This window comes from Jaculus jaculus, chromosome 18 (genome assembly GCF_020740685.1).
Source record: "Jaculus jaculus isolate mJacJac1 chromosome 18, mJacJac1.mat.Y.cur, whole genome shotgun sequence".
NCBI classification, from domain to species: Eukaryota; Metazoa; Chordata; class Mammalia; order Rodentia; family Dipodidae; genus Jaculus; species Jaculus jaculus.
The window spans coordinates 11,979,152-12,003,963 of NC_059119.1; the positions used below are offsets into that span (position 1 = coordinate 11,979,152).

General features: G+C 51.6%; 1 protein-coding gene across 3 annotated transcripts in view; it reads left to right on the plus strand.

Annotated features, from left to right (window-relative positions):
• The window catches only part of Pald1 (phosphatase domain containing paladin 1), a 76,275-nt gene that overhangs the window by 11,372 nt on the left and 40,091 nt on the right, over positions 1 to 24,812 (plus strand). For all 3 annotated transcript variants that reach the window (XM_045137553.1, XM_045137552.1, XM_004657806.2), the window contains exon 2: positions 19,787 to 20,000. In XM_045137553.1, coding sequence (XP_044993488.1) covers positions 19,816 to 20,000 — 185 coding nt within the window. In that variant the 5' untranslated portion in view covers positions 19,787 to 19,815. The remainder of the gene's footprint in view (positions 1 to 19,786; positions 20,001 to 24,812) is intronic.

The following is a 24,812-nucleotide window of genomic DNA, read 5'->3' on the forward strand; positions in this document are numbered from 1 at the left end:
TTACTATCATTTAAAAATATTATTTATTTGTTTGACAGAGAAAGAAGGAGAGAGAGAGAGAGAGAGAGAGAGAGAGAGAGAATGGGTGCGCCAGGGCCTCCAGCCATTGCAAACGAACTCTAGACGCTGTGCCCCCTTGTGCATCTGTCTAACGTAGATCTTGGGGAATTGAACCTGGGTCCTTTGGCTTTGCAGGCAAACGCCTTAACCACTAAGCTATCTCTCCAGCCCTGTAATTACTTTTTGGAGCAGAGTTGAAAGGCGTTTCGCACCTGAGGGTTGATGAGGGGTCTGGCTTGCCGGAGGCTTGCTTGCTGAGTGCTGCACTGCCCTGTCATCCTCACTGTGGTCCTGTGAAGTGGCTGTCATTTTACAGAGGGAGAAGCCAGGGCTGGGCTCTGTATTCCTGACGCCAGAGCAGGCTTAGACCAATGCCTTGAATCCTTCTCCTCATCTCTCCTCATCCGAGTGTAGAGCCCAAAGGTGTCAAAATGGTGACAGCTGGCCTGTCTTCTGTTCTCCCAAGCCTAAGTGTTCTCCTTGGCACAGTGTTCTTGGAGGTCACCTTTTGGCAGCATCCTCAAAGCCCCCCCGGCACAAGGCCTGCAGGGCAGCCTGGCTCCGGGTGGCCACATGGCAGGATGTCCCTCGCAGCTGGACTTGTCCTGAACAGACAGTACCAGGGATATTGGGATGGCAGGGACAGAAAAACAGGAAGAGGAAGGGCTCAACACCATTGGTCCTTTCTAGGGCTCTGGTGCCCGTCTGCTGTCTCCTCGGCTGGAGCAGGAGGCCGCGGACCTGCCTGCCAGAGACGAGCAGAGCCTGCGCCTGGCTGACCCGGGTCTTGGCGCTGTGGCTTGACTTGTCTGATGAGTGAATCGAGCCTGGCATTTGGTGCCATTCGAGTTTGAATCTTGCTTACCAGCCACCTCTGCTGGGTGTGGCTCACAGAACAGCACAGCAGCGGATGTGTAGGAGGCACTGGCCCTGGGCACTCAGGTGGGTCCTTTCAGCCTTGGTGGACACTGTGGTTGTCTTCGGGCAGGCACGGGGGGGCCGAGTCACGCGTGGCCAAGCTGCTGCTGGTGGAGCCGAGGCTCGAGCTCCTTCCACGCCCCGGTCCTGGGGCCTGACCGCAGCAGACCCGGCCCAGGCTGCGGTTGCCAGTGGGAGTTCCCTCCCCACTCTTCTCTCTCTCCCTTTCTCTCCTTTCATGTGCATGTGTTTGTGGTGTGTGTGAATTCTTGAGTTTTTCAAATTGTTGATTTTTTTCAAAATGTTTTATTTCCAAGTTGGGGAGGGCAGCGTGCGCACGCGCCGGGGCTTCCAGCCGCTGTAAACAAACTGCGCATGCGCCACTTTGTGCTCTGGCTTCACGCACGTCCTGGGGAATCAAACCCAGGTTGGTCGGCTTTGCAGGCAAGCACCTTAAGTGCTGAGCCGTCTCTCCAGCCCCGAATACATTTATGTGTGTGAGTGCACACATGAATGTGTGTGTGTCTTACTCCATTCCTCTCCATCTTTTTTTTTTTTTTTTTTTGAGGTAGGGTCTCACTCTAGCCCAGGCTGACCTGAAATTCACTATGGAGTCTCAGGGTGGCCTCGAACTCATGGCGATCCTCCTACCTCTGCCTCCCGAGTGCTGGGATGAAAGGCGTGCGCCACCATGCCTGGCTCCATCTTATTTTGTGAGACAGTCTCTTACTGCGCTAGCTAGCTGGCAAGCCCCAGGGAGCTGCCTGGCTTCGCCTCTGCCTCCCTAGCACTGAGATTATAGATAAGCACACACTACCACTTTTTTATTTATATTTTTATTCATTTATTTGAGAGAGGGAGAGGGAGAATGGGCGGACCAGGGCCTTCAGCTGCTGTAAACAAACTCCAGACACATGCGCCACCTTGTGCATCTGGTTTACCAGGGTTCTGAGGACTCAAAACTGGGTCCTTTGGCTTTGCAAGCAAGTGCCTTAACCTCTAAGCCATTTCTCCAGTCCCACTCTTTTTTTTGGTGGTGGTGGGGGGGGTTCACTCTAGCACAGACTGACCTAGAATTCACTATGTAGTCTCAGAGTGGTCTTGAACTCACGGCGATCCTCCTACCTCTGCCTCTTGAGTGCTGGGATTAAAGGTGTGTGCCACCATGCCCAGCTTACAGTCCCACTCTTGGCATTTTTTTTTTTTTTTTTTTTGTTTTGACGTAGCGTTTCACTCTGATCCAGGCTGACCTGGAATTCACTATGTAGCCTCAGGGTGTCCTCAAACTCAACAGTGATCCTCCTACCTCTCCTTCCGGAGTGCTGTGATTAAAGGCGTGCACCACCACTCCCTGCTCCACTCTTGGCATTCTAAGTGGATTCTGAGGATCCAAACTCAGGTCCTCATGGTTGGGTGACAGGTGCTTTATCCAATGAGCCATCTCTCCAGTCTGTCTTTCTTCTCTCTCTCTTTTTTTAAAACATTTTTTTTTTTACTTTAGAGAGAGAGAGAGAGAGAGAGAGAGAGCATTGGCATGCCAGGCCCTCATCCTTTGCAACCGAACTTTCGCCACCTAGTGGGCATATGCGACCTTGCACTTGGCATCACCTTCGTGTGTCTGGCTTATGTGGGATCTGGAGAGTAGAACATGTGTCCTTAGGCTTTGCAGGCAAGTGCCTTAACCGCTAAGCCAGCTCCTCAGCCCTTTTCCTCCTCTCTTAACTTGGGACTGATAGGATGGTGGCAAGAGGCAAACTGAGCCGCAGGCCCCAGTGGATACGGAGGAGGAGTTCATCCTTCTCCACACAGCCGCAACTCTGTCCTGTTGCCCGGCCTGGGTAGCGCATCTCACCTGCAGAGCAGTGCTTGGCATCCTGGCATGGAGCCCAAGGTACTCCAGGTTCCGTCCCCCGCCTCATCTCTGCTGGGTTGGTGGGGGGGGGGGAGGCGATCTCACAGATACTGTGAGCTCCTGGCAGGCTTTTGCACAGTAGACTCTCTCCTTGCGGTTCCCTCCAGTCTGACCGCCATTCCTCTCCCTCCTGGGCCTCCCTCTGTTGCCTCCTCCTTCAAGAAGCCTTCCCTACGATCCTGATGAGCTAGTTAACACCTCCCTCTGCCTGCAGCTCAGCGTACTGGGAAAGCTGGTATAGTTCCCCCCCCCCCCACTCTTCCTGTCCACAATTGTGAATTGGGATACCTGGGTGTGTGTGGGGGTGGGGTGGGGAACGCCTGGGTTCTCTTGCTTTGGCTTGTGTAGCGCTGCCAGGAGATGGGGACATGGCATTCTCAGGGTTAAGTCCCTCCTGTGCCAGAGGCGGAAGCAGCGGGGACAGAGCGTGAAATGAAGTCACTTCCCTGTCCCCAGGGCCGCCATGTGCCGGGCTTTCTGCAGGCAATCTTGTTTCCTCACTTGGCTTCCACATGCGCACACACTGCTGGCTCCCATGACCCCCACAGGTCACTAGCAGGTGGAGGCTCCTGATGGAATGTTGGCCTCGTCCGCTGACGTCACTTCCTGTCTGGATAAGCCATCCACCTTTCCTGCCTGGAAGTCCCCTGGGAGGTTGATGACAAGGATGTGCCCCTTGGAGGAAGCTCCCTGAGGACAAATGGAACACCTGCTGTGTCTCTTTATTCTTGGGGACGCTGAAGCCTGGAAGGGGACAGAGCTTTCCTGTCTCAGACCCGAGCCAGGTTTCTGGACCACATTCCAGCTGTAGGGAGTGTTAAGAGTTCCAGAACAGGGCTGGAGAGAGGGTTAGAGGTTAAGCGCTTGCCTGTGAAGCCTAAGGAACCCGGTTCGAGGCTCGATTCCCCAGGACCCACGTTAGCCAGATGCACAAGGGGGTGCATGCGTCTGGAGTTCGTTTGCAGTGGCTGGAGGCCCTGGCGCGCCCATTCTCTCCCTCTCTCTCTGCCTCTTTTTCTGTTTGTCGATCTCTATTATAAATAAATTCGCTCTCAAATAAATAAATGACAATAAACAACAACAACAAAACTTAAAAAAAAAAGAGTTCCAGAACAGTCTCTGCTCATTCCCCTTTCTCTCTTCCCCACCACCTGGCCATGCTGGCTAGTCCTGGGACCCTGGGACTGTCCCTTGGTATAGTCATTGAGCTCTGGGCTAAGAGCAGGGAAAGCCACCTGGCCATTCCAGCCCCCACCTTTGTTCACCATCCACAGCTCCTCCCTCACAGAGTGGTTTCTTTCTTGTCCATACAACCCCCTTCCCAGCTCCCTCACTTGCTCTCTCTCTCTCTCTCTCTCTTTAAAATATTTATTATTTATTTATTTATTTTATGAGAGAGACAGAGACAGATAGAGAGAGAATGGGAGTGCCAGCGATGTAAACAAACTCCACAGGCATGCACATCCTATGCATCTGGCTTTACGTGGGTCCTGAGGAATCGAACTGGGGTCCTTAGGCTTTGCAGGCAAGCGTCTTAACTGCTGAGCCATCTCTCCAGCCCCTTGCTCTCTCTCTCTCTCTCTCTCTCTCTCTCTCTCTCTCTCTCTAGTTTTTAAAACTTTTTTATTTTTCGAGCTAGGGCCTCACTGTAGCTGAAGCTGGAATTCACTGTCATTTCAGGCTGGCCTTGAGCTCACAGTGATCCTCCTACCTCTGCCTCCCATGGACTGGGATGAAACGCGTGTGCCGCCACGCCTGGCTAACTCTGTCTTTTGACACTCCTGTCCAGTGCACGATCCCTCCCTTTAACTTCCCCTCTCCCTCCTTCTCTGTCCTCTTTCTCCCCCTCCTCTTCTCCCTGCTCCTCCCCCCTTTTCTCTCTCCTCCTTTGCAATAGTCTTCGATCCAAGAAATTGTCTGTGAGTCATCTCATCTGAAGCTTCCCTCCCCTTTTCGGATCACACCAGTCCAACCTGACATTGAATTAGACCCTGAGCCCAAGACACTGTCCGTCTTGGTCCTCCATAGTGAAGCCGGAAGCTAAATGTGGTGCTGAAACCTGGGATGGGTGCCCAGAAAGGGGACCCTCTTGGGGCCCAGGGAGCAGTGGGTAGCAGCCGTTAGTCCTGGCATGACCCCCGGATCTTGCAACTTCCGCCCTTTTCCCCACTCTCCTTTTCAACCTTGCCTTAGCATACAGTGTTGTGACTTGGGTTGGAAGTGTTATCCAGACTGCCTTCTTGGGCTCTCTTCCTCTCCTTTTCCTCCTTCTGCCTCTGGCTGGGCTTTTTGTTTTCCAAGTTAGAGTCTTGCTCAAGCCCAGGCTGACCTGCAATTCACTATGTAGGCTCAGGCTGGTCCTGAACTCATGGTGATCCTCCTCTACCTCTGCCTCCTAAGTGCTGGGATTAAAGGCGTGTGCTTAGGTGGGCATGGTGGCGCATGCCTTTAATCCCAGCACTCGGAAGGCAGAGGTAGGAGGATCACTTTGAGTTCGAGGCCACCCTGAGTCTACATAGTGAATTCCAGGTCAGACTGGGCTAGAGTGAGACCCTATCTCACGAAACAAAAAACAAAAAGGTGTGTGCCACCACACCCGGCTGGCTGGACCTTTCTCCATTCAACATTAGCTCCATTTTCTTTTTTCTTTTTAAATAAATAATTTATTTATTTGAGAGAGAAAGAGAGAGAAAAAAAATGAACAAGTATGGGAACACCAGGGCCTCCTCACCCTGCAAACCAACTGCAGACGCAAGTGCCACTTTGAACATCTGGCTTTACGTGGGTCCTGGCGAATCGAGCCCCAGCCATCAGGCTTTGCGATCAACTGCCTTTACCACCTTGCCATCTCTCCAGCCTGGCATTAGTTCCGTTTTCTGGTGAATCAGGTGGTTGGGTCACCTTGGGTGAGTCAAGTGAGTCCCTCTGGGTGGGATCTGGGAACTCCTGCTCTAAACGCAGTAAAGATGCAAAGATGTTTGAGCTCTAATTTTTTTTTTTTTTTTTTTTTTTGAGGTAGGGTCTCACTCTAGCCCAGGCTGAACTGGAATTCACTATGTAGTCTCAGGGTGGCTTCGAACTGTCAACAATCCTTCTACCTCTGCCTCCTAAGTCCTCCTGAATGCTGGGATTAAAAAACCACCGCGTCCGGCTGAGCTCTAATTTTTGAGATTGCTTTCCGTGTGACTTTGATTCACACTTCTGGGAGATTTTAAAGGAGTGTGAGGATGCTCTTGCCTTTTGTTTGTTTCTGACTCATTTCCAGGTCTTAGAGCTTGTCACATCAACCCCTAGACGTTCCTCTCGGGCCTTCTCACTGGGCAGACTCTCTCCCTAGGACTTGGGACAGGCTGGGCAGGCTCTGTGCTCTCTGAGCTGCACCCCGGGGCGTTAATGCCTGCTACTGTCCCACTTACCACCTGACAGATCTTTATGCCGTGGGAAGCTGTGGAACCCGCCACGGCCATGCCAGGCTTATAGAATCTGATTTTTCATTGAAGCCCCTGACTTGACCACTGACCTCAACACCACTCAGTCCTCTGTCCTTGAAAGGGCCAGTTCTGCTCGTTAACAAACCATGTGCGAGTCTCTCCCAGACCCCCTTGTCACACCCTGGTGAACAGCTGAGATGCTTCGTGATTGTACTTTGAAAAAGTGTGGTTTCTGACACTCGTGTTTACCGCTTTACCAGAGACGGGCTGTGTCATCCGCACATCCTGTCTCTGCTTTGCTTCCGGCTGCGACTGGGACGTTTTCATCTCCTGTGACTTGATGCCACCCTGGTGAGGAGAGCAGTGTGCTGTGCTGTCAGGAGAAGTGTTCTGACCTCAGGGGTCTGGATGGAAGGTGCTGGAAACCTGGGGTGTGAGGCGCTTGCTTACAGTTCTGGAATCACGTGGTAGCCTCTGTACCGTGCCGCCTTTTTTTTTTTTTGGTTTCTCGAGGTACGGTCTCGCTCTAGCACAGGCTGACCTGGAATTCACTCTGTATTCTCAGGCTGACCTTGAACTCATAGTGATCTTCCTACCTCTGCCCCCCAAGTGCTGGGATTAAAGGTGTGCGCCACCACGCCCGGCACCAGCTGCCATTTTTTATCCTTGCCCCCTAACAGCCCTGACGAGGAATAGTGTGCCATTTGGGATTAAAAATTCAAAGCCAGAAGCCGGGCGTGGTGGCGCACGCCTTTAATCCCAGCACTTGGGGGACAGAGGTAGGAGGATTGCCGTGAGTTCAAGGCCACCCTGAGACTCCATAGTCATAGACTCCAGGTCAGCCTGGGCAACAGTGAGACCCTACCTCAAAAAAAAAAAAAATTTCAAAGCCAAGATGGGTTTGGTGGCTCATGCCTTTAATCCCAACACTTGGGGGCAGAGGTAGGAGGATCCACTGAGTTATTAATGAGTTTGAGGCCAGCCTGAGACTACATAGTGAATTCCAGGTCAGCCAAAAAACAAAACGAAACGAAACAAAAAGAAAAGAAAAGAAAAAAAGTTCATTATTAGCTGGGCATGGTGCACGCACTTTTAATCCTAGCAGTTTGGAGGCAGAAACAGGAGGATTGCTGTGAGTTCAAGGGTACCTGAGTTTACAGAGTGAGTTCCAGGTCAGCCTGGGCTACAGTGAGATCCTGCCTCAAAACAAAATTAGCTGGGAGTGATGGTTCACACTTTTAATCCTAGCAGCCTGGGCTGGAACGAAACTCTTCCATGAAAAATAAAATAAAATAAAATAAAAGGTTACTTAAAAAAAATAAAAAATTAATCAGCCAAATGTGGCGGCACAGGACTATAATTTCATTATTCACATCCATGGCTACATAGGGAATTTGAGGGCAGCCTGGACTATATGAGACCCTGTTAAAACAAAAAAAAATTAAACCAAAATTGTCTTGGGAAGCCACAGGGTGGAGAGGGGACTGGGCCCACTGAGGGGGAGATTCTTCCTTGAGTCTGTGTACCTGAAGTCCCTTGGACCAGAATCTTTATTCCTTGTTTGTTGTGAGAGAATGGGTGAGCCAGGGCCTCCAGCCCCTGCAAATAAACTCCAGATGCTTGTACCCCCTTGTGCATCTGGCTTACGTGGGTCCTGGTGAGTTGAACATGGGTCCTTAGGTTTTGCAGGCAAGGATCTTAATGGCTAAACCATCTCCCCAGCCCTTAAAACTTTTTTATTGACAGCTTCCATAAATAGAAGCAATATGCTATGATTATAATCTCCTCCTACCACCCTCTCTTTTCTCCCTCCCAAATCCCCCCTCTGCTGAATCCTTTCTTCTTTCCAAGTAGTCTCTCTTGGATTCTGATGTCATGCTGTGTTTTATCCCCTGGAAGAGGAGCGTGTCACCGATCAGGCTCTTCTGTGGCCCCTGGTCAGGCAAGTAATATATGGGACAGGGGATAGGAGACGCCTAGTCCGACCCTGTTACCCACTGTTTCTGTGACTGGGTGGGTCTCTGGCCATCTCTGGGCCTCAGTTTCCTCCTTTGTAAAGTGAAAGGGACAGACTGGAGTTTCCAAGGTGCTTTTGGCTCTGACTCTTAAGATACGTGTTGGTGACCAAGGGGATCATACTCTACTGTGATGCGCACCCATGTATGTGTTGGAAGTTGAGGGGCAAGGTCCAGGGTGAGGGGCTGGTCTGAACCCATATTCTAGGTACAGACCTGAAAGTTTGGCCTCATCCCAGCCTGTCCGGGTCCCCAGTGGGGGACTCCTGTGTGTGGTAACTTCCTCTGTGTTTGTTCTGAAGCAGATGTTTCCTGCAGCTGGGCTGCTCAGCCACACTGTGCTTGAGATGGATGGGCCTATTTTTAGCTCCATTGTTACTACCCCGGGCATCTGGCTGCCAGGGGCGTGTGAGACGCTGTGGCCTCGGAAGGGACTGTCCCCCTGTCCTACATAGTGTCCTCCTTCTAGGCCTCCGTGTGTTTACTGAGAAAGCCGAGGCCACTTCAGGGGAGGCCAGGGGAAGAGGTGGGGCAGATGCAGTGGGAAGGGCCCAGCGCTCTGACGTGAGCTCGTGAGCTCAGTTTGCCTACCACTGAACGGGACAGTAGTCCTCTACCCTTGTAGAGCTGCTCTGAGCTTCTGCTATGACAGGGAATGAGACATTCATTCAGCAAGTGATGTGTGGAACCTACACGTGCTGTGGGTTCATACCCAAGGGAGCCCAAGACATGTACTTGCCAAATGCTAAGTTGGGGGTGGGGTGTCAAAGGTCATGGAATATGGACTGAGCACTCCAGGGCATGGGGCATTTCTCTATTTTTTAAAGATTTTATTTGCATATTTGTTTGAGAGAGATAGAGAGGGAGGGAGGGAAAGAGAAAGAGAGAGAGAAAGAGGGAATGAGAATGGGCATGCCAGGGCCTCCAGCCACAGCAAACAAACTCCAGACACATGCACCACTTTGTGCATCTGGCTTCCGTGGGTCCTGCGGACTCAAACCTGGGTCCTTTGGCCTTGCAGGAAAGTGCCTTAACCGCTAAGCCATCTCTCCAGCCCTCATGGGGCATTTCTGCTGGCCACAGGTGGGTGGGGTGGAACTTAGATGCGTGGAAGGGGAAAGGGTCCATGACGTGAGAGACCCTTGAGGGCGTAGGCAGCTTGGGAGCCTCTTCCCAGGAAGGGCTTTTGGGGTGGCTCTAGGGACGGAAGCCTCCGCAGTCCCCTTCCTGGCAGCTGTGAGTTCGATGACTCAGCTCATGGCTGTCTGCGCACTGAGCTGTCATGAAATGCTGATTCTGCGTGAAGGGTTCAGCTGTCAAGTGTTTGGGTGCCATCTGGCCCCTTACTTTCCGTGTGGAAACTGGGGTGGCCTGTGAGGGCTGGGCTGATCTGGAAGCCTACTCAAAAGCCAGGGCTGAGTTTGCCACACTTCCACATTTAGGGCACTTTTTCAGGGCTGGAGAGATGGCTTAGCTGTTAAGGCGCTTGCCTCCAAAACCAAAGGACCAGGTTCGATTCCTCAGGACCCACATAAGCCAGATGCACAAGGTGGTGCTTGCGTGTGGAGTTCCGTTGCCGTGACCTTAGGCCCTGACATGCCCATTCTCTCTCTCTCTCTCCGCCTCTTTCTCTCTCAGATAAAATTAGAATAAGGGGGGCTTTTTTTAGTATAAATGCCCAGGGACAGCAGCCACCTGGATTTGCCTTGGGCACATGGGTGCTGAGGGTGGGAAGGGGCTTTCTTTTTTTTAAATTTAATTTTTATTTAAAAGGTAGAAGGTAGGGTCTCATTCTTAGCCCAGGCTGGCCTGGAACTCACTTTGTAGTCCCAGGCTGACCTCGAACTCATGGTTATTTTCTTAACCTCGCATGGCCTTGGAATTTTTTTCTTTTTGGAGACTGGGTCTCATGGATCCCAGGCTGGCCTCAAATGGGCTTATAGCCAAGGACGGACTCGTGCGCTGCCTGCCTCCCCTTCCTGAGTGTTGGGGTTACAGGCACTGGTTTACGTTGTGTCGGGTATCAAACCTAGGGCTTCATGCAGGCTGTATAAGTATATAAGTATATAAGCCAAGTGACCCTCCTATCCCCATAAGGGCTCTTCAGTGCTGGGCAGGGGCGTTTAGATTGGAAGCCATGGACATGGGAGGGGGCAGGGACAGGCCTCTGGAGTCCCTGCTGTGCTGCTGGGCACCACAGTGGGGCTTAGGGTTAAGTCACCACTGACCATCTGAGGCCCCACGTAGCCATCAGGAGAGCCAGCGGGCAGTGGTTGTGTGGCTCCCGGGAGTCTCTGCGTGTCTTGGTCTTGCCTGAGGCTCCACGTGCCCACCCTAATGCACCGAGGACAGAGGGCAGCAACCGGGGACAGGCCTGTCACTCCCTTCCCGCTGCGTGCACTGCCCGCAGGTTTCAGTCCTAGTGGGCCCCCGTGGCCAGTCACCTGATGTCCCCTTGGGGCTTTGCAAGGACTCCTATGACTCAGAAGGGCTCCTTGCTGGCCGCGGTGGCGCACGACTTTAATCCCAGCCCTCGAGAGGCCGAGTTAGGAGGATCCCCGTGAGTTCAAAGCCAGCCTGAGACTCCATAGTGAATTCCAGGTCAGCCTGGGCTAGAACGAGACCCTACCTTGGAAAACCAAAAACAAAACAACAAACAAAAACCAAAAAAACAAACAATAACAAAAAAGAAGTGCTTGTTTGAAGGGTCAGGAGAGGCCGTATCTACCACTGCATGCAGCCATTCTGCCTCGTGGGAGCAGAAGCAGCCTCTGGTTTCTATCAGCAGCAGGGAGCACCGTATTTGAAGCTGGAGGGGCCGGGTAATGGTGCTCTCAGTCTCCTGTACATGTCTCCTCAGCCATCCCCAGGTTCCCGTGTCTGGGGATCATGGCTGCTGTGATCCCTCCATCATTGCCTCCCGGGCTTCCTGTCTTGCCCACCAGCAGGGAAACTTGCAGGAGGAGAAAGAAGTTCTGTCCCGTGGCTGTGTGACCTGTGGTCACAGAGGGTCAGAGTCTGAAAATAACAGTGTGCACTAGTCAGGATTAGATTTGGCTCTAAGTCATAGGAAAAACCAAATAACAAGAGTTTACACAAGATGGAAGTTTATTTCTCCGTCCTGTCCCAAGCCCGGTGCTTGCTGGGAGCAGACCTGCAGCGGTGGCTCTGATCCATGGTTTTCTCAGGACACTTGGACCTCTACCATTCCTAGGACGTGGCGTCGGTGTTCCAGGCAACAGGATGGAAGCAGGGAGGAAAAGATTTTATGAGGGAAGATTCTGGAACTTAGCATATGACATTGTCCCTTATGTCGCTAGAATTTAGTCATTTGACCCAAGTATATACAAGGCAAGTGGGCAATGAAATCTTGGCCCTGGGTATCCCCATCAAAAGCAAGTGGTATTTGTTCCTTTTTGGGGGGTGTGTGAGTGCCGTGGGTATTTTATTGTTTGGTTTTTCTTTTTTTAAAAAAATTTTTAATTTATTTATTTGAGAGCGACAGACACAGAGAGAGAAGACAGATAGAGGGAGAGAGAGAGAATGGGCGCGCCAGGGCTTCCAGCCTCTGCAAACGAACTCCAGATGCGTGAGCCCCCTTGTGCATCTGGCTAACTTGGGACCTGGGGAACCGAGCCTCGAACCGGGGTCCTTAGGCTTCACAGGCAAGTGTTTAACTGCTAAGCCATCTCTCCAGCCCTTGTTTGGTTTTTCAAGGTAGGGTTTTGCTTTAGCCCAGGCTGACCTAGAATTCACTGTGCCATCTCAGGGTGACCTCGAATTTACAGCGATCCTCCTACTTCTACCTACTGAGTGCTGGGATTAAAGGCGTGTACCACCAAGCCTGGCATTATGGGTATTTTAAAATATTTTATTTTAATTTACTAATTTGAGAGAGAGAGAGAGAGACAGAGAGGGAGAGGGAGGGAGAGGGCAGCCTCCAGGTGCTGCAAACAAACTCCAGATGCATGTGCCACCTTGTGCCTCTGGCTTATGTGGGTCCTGGGGACTCCAGCCTGGCTTTGCAGGGAAGCTCCTTCACTGCTAAACCATGTCTCCGGCCCCACTGTGGGTATTTTGGTCAGACTTAAAGATGTTCCAGGCTGAGAAACTGGGAGAAGTGTCAGAGCCCAGAGCCTCGTGTGGACATTTCCCAGGGAAGTCAGTCCTGCTTTGGGACCAGAGGGCCACACGTCACAGGCTGGACTGAGCCCAAGGAGACAGGCTTCTGGGATGATAGGAGCCAGCTCAGTGGCAGTTTGCAGGGATAAGGGAGGTGGTGACTTCTCTGTGATCAGACCATGACTGATGGTGACAGGGTCTCCTCTTGGAAGAGTGGCCAGGACGCTGGCGCTCTGAGGAAGACCTGCAGGTGCCAGGACTGCAATGAAGACAATGATCAGGAGGGTGAGAGCCTTATCCCACTTCTGAGTGCTTCTCTTGAGGGAGGCTGGGCCTGGAAGGGGGTGCTCAAGGGGCCCCTCCGTGAGGCCAGCCCTGCTGGTGCACATCTTTAGAGACTCCGAGAGAAGCCAGAGATTGGAATTAATATTGTATTGAGATCATGGGTTTGATATGAAATAGCCTGACTGGCAGCTTGTAGGGGAAAAGGGAAGTGCTTTAAGGATATGTGCTGATAGCACTCTTGGCCGCTTTAAGTATAAGTACACACAGCACACGTGGCTGCTTTAAGGACAAGCACACAAAGCACACATGGCCGCTTTAAGGATAAGCACACAAAGCACATGTGGCCTCTTTAAGGATAAGCACACACAGTATGTGTGGCTGCTTTAAGGACAAGCACACACAGCACACATGGCCGCTTTAAGGATAAGCACACACAGTATGTGTGGCTGCTTTAAGGACAAGCACACACAGCACACATGGCCGCTTTAAGGATAAGCACACACAGTATGTGTGGCCGCTTTAAGGACAAGCACACACAGCACACATGGCCGCTTTAAGGATAAGCACACACAGTATGTGTGGCTGCTTTAAGGACAAGCACACAAAGCACACATGGCCGCTTTAAGGACAAGCACACACAGCACACATGGCCGCTTTAAGGATAAGCACACACAGTATGTGTGGCTGCTTTAAGGACAAGCACACAAAGCACACATGGCCGCTTTAAGGACAAGCACACACAGCACACATGGCCGCTTTAAGGATAAGCACACACAGTATGTGTGGCCGCTTTAAGGACAAGCACACACAGCACACATGGCCGCTTTAAGGATAAGCACACACAGTATGTGTGGCTGCTTTAAGGACAAGCACACAAAGCACACATGGCCGCTTTAAGGACAAGCACACACAGCACACATGGCCGCTTTAAGGATAAGCACACACAGTATGTGTGGCTGCTTTAAGGACAAGCACACAAAGCACACATGGCCGCTTTAAGGACAAGCACACACAGCACGCGTGGCCCCTTCAGGCCTATGGATCCCAAGGTTTTGTCCCAAGTTCAGATGCAATTTCTCAGTCCTCCAGAGCTCAACCAGAGCTTCTCCTGGGGTCTTCACAATATGCATTCAATGAATTCTTTTTGGATTTTAAAGAAAAACTATTTGTGTGTGTCTCAGTGTGTGTGCCACAGTGTGTTTGTGGAGCTCAGAGGATTGTGGGCCACAGGGGCTGATGTTCTCAGGACTCCACCTCGCGCGCTTTGCAGGCTGAAACCTGACCACCGTGCAGGCCCACCCGCCGGACCCACGGCCTCATTGCAGGGCTCCTCTGCCTTCTGCCTGGGATGTTTGTCTTCTCCTTTCCAGTTTAGGAAGACCAAAGGCATTTCAGGAACCTAAAGCTACGGGGTGAGGATGTAGCTTAGTGGTAGAACACTTTCCTAGCATGTGCAGGGTCTTGGGTTCAATTCCCAGAGCCACAGAAGCAAACCAAAAAATAGTTAGGAGTCATTGAAGGGGCTCCTTCCATACCAGCCCTCAGAAGACTTCATAGTACTTATTTGCATGTGTGTAGTAGGTGTGACGGTGTGTGTGTGTGTGTGTGTGTGTGTGTGTCCCAGAGGAGAATGCCGGGTGTTCCCTTCCATTGTTACCTGCTTGAGACAGAAGCTCTTCACTGGTCCCCCAGTTTGCACTTTGCTCAAGCCCCAATTAGACTTGCATGGCCATGGTCAGCTATTGATGTGGCTGCGGGAATTGAACGGAGCGATCTCAGGCTCCCTCAGGCCCGCACTCTCGCTCAGGAAGCACTCTTAACTGCTGAGCCAGCTCTCCAGCCTTTCATTTAGTTTAGTGTTTAATTTTTATTTATTTTGGTATTTTTTGAGGTAAGGTCTCTCTGTAGTCTCAGGGTGGCCTTGAACTCACGGCAATCCTCCTACCTCTGCCTCCAGAGTGCTGGGATTGAAGGCGTGTGCCACCATGACCGGCTTTTTTTTTTTTTTTTTTTTTGGTTTTTCAAGGTAGGGTTTCACTCTAGCCCAGACTAACCTGGAATTCATTCTGTCTGTATTCTCAGGGTGGCCTTGAGCTCACAGCGATCCTTCTACCTCTGCCTCCCCAGTGCTGGGATTAAAGGCGTGCGCCACCATGCCTGGCTCATTTAGTTTTTAATTATCTCATCCTTGTTTTATATTTTAGTTATTTATTTATGAGTGGGGGGAGAATGGGCACACCCGGGCCTCTAGCTACTGCAAATGAACCGTAGACACATGCACCACCTTGTGCATCTGGCTTACATGGGTACACATAGAGCCAGATGCACAAAGTGGCATATACATCTGGCATTCATTTGCAGCAGCCAGAGGCCCTGAGGTGCCCATACTCTCTTTCTCTCTCTCTCTCAAATAAGTAAAGAAAAAGAAAAGCAAGAAAATAACACATTCCCGCCCACCACTCAGAGGCAAGTGCCCTTGGTGTTGAAGTGAGGTCCCCCGGGTGCTATGGCGTCTCGACCCTGAGACAGTAGCCAAGCAGTCTGGGCAGGAGGGACCACAGAGAGACCCCGCCAGGTCCCCTGAGCTGATTCCTTGCGGCGGCAGTAAAGTGTGCAGCTCATTCTCTGAGCCAGTGGCAGATCAGAGCCGGGGGGGGGGGGGTGGGGGTGGGGGTGTGCAGGATGGCTGGTGTAGTGTTTTGAGCGGCTCACACAGGCGGCTGGAGTTGCGGGGCAGGGGCAGGTGTGCAGTCAGCGGGGGTGGGGGGGGTCCCCCGAAGCTGGGCCTCTGGGTTAGGATGTACAAAGGCAGCCCTGGAGTGAGGGGCATGGGGTGGAAGCAGTCCCCTGCCACCTTGTGGAAGGCTGAGACAGGCCTCCATGTGACTGGGGCTCAGAGAGGAGGAGGCTGTCCAAGGCCCTCGGCTGTGGCTTGCGAGGTGAAGGCCTTTGAGCTGGGAGGCCCAGTGGACGGAGGTTTTAGGGTGAAGGCTACCTCTTCCTTCTTCCATACGTTTTGGGGGCCGGCTCAGATTTCAATGTTTGCCACCTTTCCCCTACCCCCAGATGCTTGTTTTGCCAGCTGCGCACATCTGTATTGTTTGTTGGCCGCCTTTCCTGGGTACCAGCTGGAGCCTGCCATTGCCAGTGGGCCTGGGGGGCCAGGCTGGAGCCCAGAGCAGTCCATGGGGATGGGAGGCTGGAGGGGTGGGACGGAGCTCTTCCTGTGGGAACGGGTCAGGGCCTGGCCTTGGTGACCGCTGTGGCCAGAAGTTGCCAGCTGCGGGCCCGTTCTGCGAGGTGTCGCTCCCTGCCCGCCCCCTGTGCGCCTTGCTTGGAGCTGCCCCCACTCACGACTCCTCGGTCCAGGCTGCTGGGAGGGGTCTGGGAATTTTTGGTGAGGGCTGTTTGGGGCTTGGCAGCTGCAGAGGCTGAAGTAGAGAGAGTTCCCGCCCTGTGGCTTGCCAGCTGGGGTTCACTGGGGGGGCGGGCTCCCTCTCTGTGAGCCACCTGCTTTTCTGCTTGGGAGCATACAGGCTCATTCACACACACACACACACACACACACACACACACACACACACACACACAGAGAGAGAGAGAGAGAGAGAGAGAGAGAGAGAGAGAGAGAGAGAGAGAGAGAGAGAGAGGTGAGAGAGAATTCCAGGGAGATGGGCTCTTGGAACCATGAGGTGCACCTGTTAACTAACCTGTCACCAGGCTACTTGGAGTTTTGTTTGTGGTTGAGGCAGGTCTCACTCTAGCCCATGCTGACCTGGAACTCACTTGGGTAGCTCAGGCTGGCCTCAAACTCATGGCCATCCTCCTACTTCAGTGTCTTGAGTGCTGGGATTACAGATGTGAACCACCGCACCCACCTTCTTCTACTGGGAGATTTTAAAGATGGCAAGTTTGAGCAGAAATATGTGTGTCTGTGTGTGTGTGTGTGGGGGGGGCTTTCTTACTTTGAAGAAACTTCTAGAAGGGCAGATGAGTCCAGTGGCCGGTTTCTGAGTTCCCTGGGCAAGAGGAGACTCTGGGGAAAGAGCCCGTGTGCACGGCGCCGGGGTGGTGGTGGTGGGGTTCCCGCATGGGCACCGGGAGCTCCGGTGTGGAGTTGGAAAGGGCAGGGCAAGCACAGCCTGCCCACTGATCTGGCCTGCCTGGCTGCTGGCCCTGTGTGACCTCACCACTCACAGGTGCCCCTGTGGTGATGAGAGCGAGGGTGGTGGTGGGGAGGAGCAGTGGGTGATTGGGAGCCTTGTCCCAGCCACATGATGCACGCCCCCCCCCCGCAGGCATCTTGGCGGGTGGTTGCGTTTTAAGAATAGGGGTTGGGGGCTGGATTCTCCACATACATCCTGGAGCCTGGAGCCCTGTGTGTGTGTGTGGGGGGCCCAGACTCCTGAGCTCCTCCCTGCCACTTGGGACTCCAAGCTCCTTCCTTCCCAGCAGACCCCTGAGTCCTGCCCTAGCCGCCTCGCAGCAATTTGATCACGTCCTAGCCTTCTTCCCAATACTTTTCCTTTATCTGCTTTAAACAGATTTTAACTTATTTCCTTACGTTCAGAGAAGACAAACCAGGAAAAGCAGGCAAGTCAAAAGGAGGAATACAAGTTATCTGTAGGGCTGGAGAGATGGCTTAGCAGTTAAGGCAGCTTACCTGCAAAGCCTGAGGACCTAGGTTTAATTCCCCAGAACCCACGCAAGCCAGGTGCATATGATGGCACATGTGTCTGGAGTTCATTTTCAGCGTCTAGAGGTCCTGGCTCACCCATTGTCTCTCTTTCTCTCTCATAAATAAATTTAAAAAGTATTTTAAAAAAGTTGTCTGTAATCCGTTTGGGTTGAGAACTCGTTGAGGTCCTGAGAGCCCTGCTGAATGCGCTCGGTCCAGCCCGCTCCCTCTGTCCACTTCCCGCTCCCCAGACGTCGCTCTCATCAGCCAGCGGCAGAGGTTTGAAGACTGCTCCGTATTCCCATAACTCAGCCACCACCCCAAGCTGTTGGCCGGAAGTTGTTTTCAGCACTTGATTCTTGCCGTCAACACCCTAATCAGCAAAACACCATTGTGGGCCCCTTGTCACACACATCCTTAAGTGTTTCCTTTGAGTCCTGGAGGCGACCCAGCATTCTTTGGGTGGGGGAGCTCATTCCCTCTCAGATGTTGGCGTTGGGTTCTGGGGTCTACTCTTCGAATATTTGTGGAGCACTCACATAGTATAATGGTTCTGACCTCATATTTTTTTTCCTTTTTTTTGGTGTATGATGTGTGTGTGTGGGTATACATGTTCATGTATGTGAGTGTGGGCATGTGCATGCAGAGGTCAGAGGGCAACTTTTTTTTTTTTTTGAGGTAGGGTCTTGCTCTAGCCCAGGCTAACTTGGAATTCACTGTGTAGTCTCAGGGTGGCCTCGAACTCATGGTGATCCTCCTACCTCTTCCTCCCGAGTGCTGGGATTAAAGGTGTGCGCCACCACGCCCGTCCAGAGGACAATTTTTGAGTGGCCTCGCCTCCCAAGTTGTTTGTGGCAGGGTCTCTGCAGCTCTCAAACTTGTTGTTGCTCACTGCTGCAGTGGCAGGGCTGACTGCTCCAAAAACTTTTATCCTTTTTGGTTTTCAAGGTAGGGTCTCACTCTAGCTTAGGCTGATCTGGAATTCACTATGTAGTCTCAGGGTGATCTTCCTACCTCTGCCTCCCGAGTGCTGAGATTAAAGACGTGTGCCACCACGCCCGCCTTCCCAAAAGCTTTTGGGAAATTCTTTATCTGTGCCTTCCACCTCCCAGTTGGCACGCTGTGATGACAGAAGCCCTCCGCAGCTTTTACGTGGAGTCTGGGGGACCTGAACTCAGTGCTGACATGCTTGGGTAACAGGTACCTGATCCACGGAGCCTCTTTTTATGATACTCATGGCTAGAATGTCCTTCACACTCTTTGGAAGCACACATACCAACACCGGAATGATGCAGGGATTAGCAGGACGCAGTGTGGGGGTGGTGGCAGTGGGCCTGTGGAGAATGCCTTGCGTCCCATCCCTACCCAAACTGGCAGCTCGGCTCTTTGTCACTCTGTCCTGCCTCTCGCGGCCTGGACATCTTGAACCAGTGTCACCTCTGCGCCTGGTTAACCCCTTCCTGTCTGTTTTATTTTTGCCAGGGGGCATATAGTCCTCGGGATCAGGGCTGGTCTTCTTCTTGTGTGTGTGTGTGTGAGTATGGTGTATACATGTGTATGTGTGAGTATGGAGGCCACAGTACCCAGCCTTCAGTATTTATTTCTAAGCAGAGAGACAGTATGAGGAAAAGGGAATGGATGTGCCAGGAGGGCCTCTTGACACTGCAAACAAACTCCAGGTGTATGCACCTCTTTGTGCATCTGGCTTTACATGGGCACTGGGGAATTGAACTCCGGTCGTCAGGCTTTGCAAAAATAGTGCCTTTAGCTGCTGAGCCATCTCTCCTGCCCCCCCTTGTATTTCTTCAGTGTTACGACGCGTACGTTCTTGTATGTGACTCGGCACGCCCAGTGTCCTGATGTGTGTTGGGGGTGGGGGGTCAGAGGACAACTTTGGGATGTTGGTCCTTGCCTTCCACCTCATTTTGAGGCAGAGTCTCCTGTTCTCATTAGTCATGGCCGTGTTTGCCAGGCTGGCTGCTGTTGGGAGCTTCCAGAAAATTCTCCTGGATCCGCCTCCCGCCTTGCCATCGGCGTGCTGGGATTACAGAGATACTGCACTGCTTCTGGCTTTGACAAGGGACCTGGGGTCTGAACTGCAGTGCTCAAGCTTGCACGGCAGGCACTTTATTCACGAACCATCTCTGCAGCGCCCTCTCCCCCGACATCTGGTCTGTGCCCCTCTGTGTGTAAGTGTCCCGAGGCGGCCCACAGAGGCCGGGCACGCGGCACACCCGGGGTGAGCTTCGCAATGGCGGCCCTCATCCGTCTGCAGCCGCCTTGGGAGCCACCGCTGGCGTGAGTCAAGAGTCCCCCGCCCTGGCTCATTCCAGACCCTTGGAACTGCGCGCTGTCTCTCCTGCAGGTTGGGGGTCCTGAGGCAGCTGGCAGACCATGGGTACAACGGCGAGCACGGCTCCGCAGACGGTGGCCGCCAGCGCCCCCTTCGAGGGCCTGCAGGGCGGCAGCAGCATGGACGGCCGGCATTCTCTCAGCGTGCACTCCTTCCACCCCACGAATTTGCACAACAGCAAGGCCAAGTCCATCATCCCCAACAAGGTGGCTCCCGTCGTGATCACGTGAGTAACAGGGCACGCGTGACCATGCGGTATGGTGGCATCTAACACTTCATGCTTACAAATTGCCTTCAGGGACCTGGGCAGATGGCTCAGTGTTTAAAGACATTTGCTTGCAAAGCCTTCTGTCCTGGGTTCAATTCCCAAACTGTCCGCATAAGCCAAACACAAAAAAGTGGTACAAGCCGGGCGTGGTGGCGCACACCTTTAATCCCAGCATTTGGGAGGCAGAGGTAGGAGTTCAAGGCCACCCTGAGACTACTCCATAAGGAATCCTAGGTCAGCCTGGGCTAGAGTGAGACCCTACCTTGAAAAACAAACAATAAAAAAAAGTGGTACAAGTGTCTAGTGTTTGTAGGAAAGTGCCTTAATGGTTGAGTCATCTCTCCAGCCCTTGAATCTGGTGTTGGTTTGCAGTGGAAAGAGATCCAGGCACACCCTCCCCCTGCATACACACATACACACGCGTGTACATACACGCACACGTGCAAATAAATGACTAAATAAAAGTTAAGCAATGAGACAAAGCCAAACCGAATTGCTTTCAGTTTCTCAGATGGGAAACATTAAGCTCTAGAGAGGTAAAGCGGTATTTCTATAACTGCATAGCAAGCAGGTTACAATACTGGGCCTCTTGTGAATCTCTGCGCCCGAGTTGCCTGTGATGGGCATGATGCTGTGATCATGGAGAAGGGAGAGGGGCTGCAGGTACAGACGTCCTCTTGAAGATGATTTTTTTGTTTTATTTTTTAAGGTAGGGTCTCACTCTAGTTCAGGCTGACTTGGAATTCACTATGTAGTCTCAGGGTGGCTTTGAACTCATGGCAGTCCTCTTATTTCTGCCTCCCAAGTGTTGGTATTAAAGGCATGTGCCACCACGCTCGGCTTTTGAAAATGATTTAAAAAATATTTTGTTATTTATTTGTAAGAAGATACATATGAGAGAGAGAGACAGACAGACAGATAGATAGACAGAATGAGAATGGGTGCCTCTTGATCCTGCAAATGAACTCCAGATGCATTACCACTTTGCATATCTGACTTTACGGGAATACTAAACCCAAGCTAACACCTTTAACCGCTGAGCCATCTGTCCAGCTCTTGAAAATGATCTTTATTTTTTGAAGTAGGGTCTTACTGTATCCCAGGCTGATCTGGAATTTACTGTGTAGTCTCAGTTTGGCCTTGAACTCACAGAGACCCTCCTACCCCTGCCTCCCCAGTGCTGGGATTAAAGATGTATGCCACTCTGCCCAATGAAAATGATGTGGTTTTGTTTGCTTGTTTGTTTTGAGGTAGGGTCTCTAATTTAGGCTGACCTGGAATTCACTCTGTAGTTCTAGGCTGGCCTTGAACTCATGGTGATCCTCCTACCTCTGCCTCCTAAGTGCTGGGATTAAAGGCATGCGCCACTATGCCTGGTGATGAAAATGATTTAAAGATTATTTATTTATTTAAGAGAGAGGGAGGGAGAATGGTCATACCAGGGCTTCTAACCATTGCAATGTGCATGTGCCACCGTGTGCTGGCTTACATGGGCCCTGTGGACTAGAACCTGGGTCCTTTAGCTTTGCACATAAGCACCTTAACTGCTAAGCCATCTCTCTAGCCCGTGACCAAACAATTTCAAAGAAGTGTGTGTACCGAGACACATAGGATGTTGATACTTTTCCTTCAAAGTCAGTGATTCTGGCCCTAAATTCACAGTTGGCTGTTCCAAGGCCTAGCTGGCAAGCTGGGTGCTTCTCTTGGCCTCTCCTTGTCTAGGCCTTCAGGACTGCTGACGAGGTGGACGCTTTGCTCTGAGCAAGCTTGCAGAGGAGAGCCTGGGACTCATTTGTCCTGTGGGGCAGCGTGGGTGAAGGGGTGGGCGTTGGTGGCGAGGGATAAGTGGCTGGCAGGACATTGAATCTGTCACCTGGAGAGCCAGGAAGCCTTGTTCTTCCTATTGCATCTCTGCCTCCCCCTCTTCCCCCTCTGAGGTTCAGGAAGGGGGATTCGACATGCTAAGAATTAAATCTATTCCACACGGAGTTAAAATTTCCTCCCAATCCCAGGAGTTTGGCAGACACCCAGGAGATAGGCTGTCTGTGTCTAGAAGCCTGCGGGCGGGAGGTCTGTCTGGCCAGCTAACCCCTTGGCCTGACAGGAAAGTTGTCATCACCATAAATTACAAAGCTCAGGAAAGAGGGAGGAGAGAGATGTCACATAAAAGCGACTTGATGGGGGTCTGTTCCAACAACGGTCACTTCAAGTTGGTCTGTGCCTTGAAGACAACATTAGAAAAAGCATGTTTGGGGGCCTGGCTTCTAGTCTCTCTCTGGGCCTCAGTGTCCTTAGTAACACAGGTAGAAATGACATGGGAAATACTGAACCAGATGGCGTGGCTCAGACCGCCACTGGCTAGCTGTAAAAACCCAATAGAGACACTGTCCATCTGACCTGGAATTGGCCGTGAGCACAGCTGTCCCTGGGTTGTGGAGTGCTCAAGGTGGAAGAGACTTTAGAGGTCACCTTTCTGTACAGGGCCGGCTCACTGCATCCTGCCGGCCAAATCTGGCCCATATTCTGTTAATGTAAATAAATTCTCTTTTGGTGTCCTTCCTTCTTTCCTTCCCTCCCTCCCTCCCTTCCTGCTATCTTTTCTTTTCTGTTTTGCTTGTTTTCTAAGGCAGGGTCTCACTCTAGTCCAGGCTGACCTGGAACTCTGTAGCTGCCGGCTGCTCTTGAACTCACAGCACAGTGACCCTCCTACCTCTGCCTTCCAATCGCTGGGATTAAAAGATGTGCACCACCTTGCCTAGCTTTGGATTTTTTTTTTTTTTTTTGGCATATGCCGTATGTGTGGTGTGGCATGTATATGAATGCGTGTGCATGTGAGTGTGCATGTGTCAGGAGGCGGGGGGAGAGTGCAGGGAGACCTCTGCTGCTAATTACCCTTCTTTACTTGAGACATGTTCTCTCACTGAACCTGGAGTCGGTTTTTTGTTTTGTTTTGGTTTTGGTTTTTCGAGGTAGGGTCTCACTCTAGTCCAGGCTGACCTAGAATTCACTGTGTAGTCTCAGGGTGACCTTGAATTCACGGCAATCCTCCTACCTCTGCCTCCCCAGTGCTGGGGTTAAAGGTATGTGCCACCACACCTGGCTTTTTTTTTTTTTTTTTTTTTTAATTTTAAAGAGAAGAGAGAGAATTGGTGCGTCAGGGCCTCGGCCACTGCAACCAAACTCCAGACGCTTGTGCCATCTGGTTGGCATGTGTGACCTTGCAGTTGCCTCACCTTTGTGTGTCTGGCTAGGTGGGATCTGGAGAGTTGAACATGGGTCCTTAGGCTTTGCAGGTAAGTGTCTTAACCACTAAGCCATCTCCCCATCCCTTTTGTTTTGTTTTGTCTTTAAACTTTATTTTATCTTATTTTTAATTAATTAATTTATTTTTTTACTTATTTGAGAGTGACAGACAGAAAGAGGCAGTTAGAGAGAGAGGGAGAGGAGAATGGGCACACCAGGGCCTCCAGCCACTGCATACGAACTCCAGACACGTGCACCCCCTTGTCCATCTGGCTAGCGTGGGTCCTGGAGAATTGAGCCTCGAACCAGGGTCCTTAGGCTTTATAGGCAAGCGCTTAACTGCTAAGCCATCTCTCCAGACCTAAACTTTATTTTTTATCTTTAAAATATTTTCCATTTATTTATTTATTTAACAGAGAAAGAGGGAGAGAGAGAGAGAGAGAGAATGGGTGCACCAGGGCCTCCAGCCACTGCAAACGAACTCCAGATGGATACGCCCCTTGTGCATCTGTCTAACATGGGTCCTAGGGAATCGAACCTGGGTTCTTTGGCTTTGCAGGCAAACGCCTTAACCGCTAAGCCATCCCTCCAGCCCTAAACTTTATTTTTTATTTTTAAAATATTTTCTATTTATTTATTTATTTAACAGAGAAAGAGGAGGAGGAGAGCGAGAGAAAATGGGCGCACCAGGGCCTCCAGCCAATGCAAACGAACTCCAGACACATACGCCCCTGATACATCTGTCTAACGTGGGTCCTGGGGAATCGAACCTGGGTTCTTTGACTTTGCAGGCAAACGCCTTAACCGCTAAGCCATCCCTCCAGACCTAAACTTGATTTTTATTTATGAGAGAGAGAATTGCTAAGACATCTCTCCAGCTCCCCACTTTTTTTGTTTTCTTGAGGTAGGGTCTCACTCTAGCCCAGGCTGACCTGGATTCACTCTGTATTCTTAGGGTGGCCTCCAACTCATGGTGATCCTCCTACCTCTGCCTCCTGCGTGCTGGGATTCAAGGCGTGTGCCACCACGCCCCGCATCTTTTTTTTTTTTTTTTTCATCAGACTGGCTGACCAGTGAGCCCTGGTGATTCTCCTGTCTCCACTCCCTACAGGCCTGGGGTTTCAAGCACAAGGACTCAGGATTGAACTCGTGAAGTCTCAAGTCCTCTGAGACCCTTATGCTTACACAGCAAGTGCTCTTACTTGCTGAACCATCAACCCAGATCCCTGTCAATGTAGTTTCTTTTGTATGTGTGTGTAGGTGTGTGTGTATGTGTGGCGTGTGCACGTGTGTTCACGGTGGTGGGCTGCGCTGTCCTGAGGTGGTCAAGGGAATGTCAGGTGCCCTTCATTTCTCTCCGCCTGTTTTCACTGGAGCCAGAGCCTTTCACCCATCCTGGAGCTTGCCATTTATTTTGCCAGCCCCACTGGTTCTCCATTCTCTGCTTCCCACAGGGCTGGGGCTCAGACATGTGTGGCCATGCCTAGCTATTTCTGTGGATACCAGGGATTGTGCTGGAACAGCCTC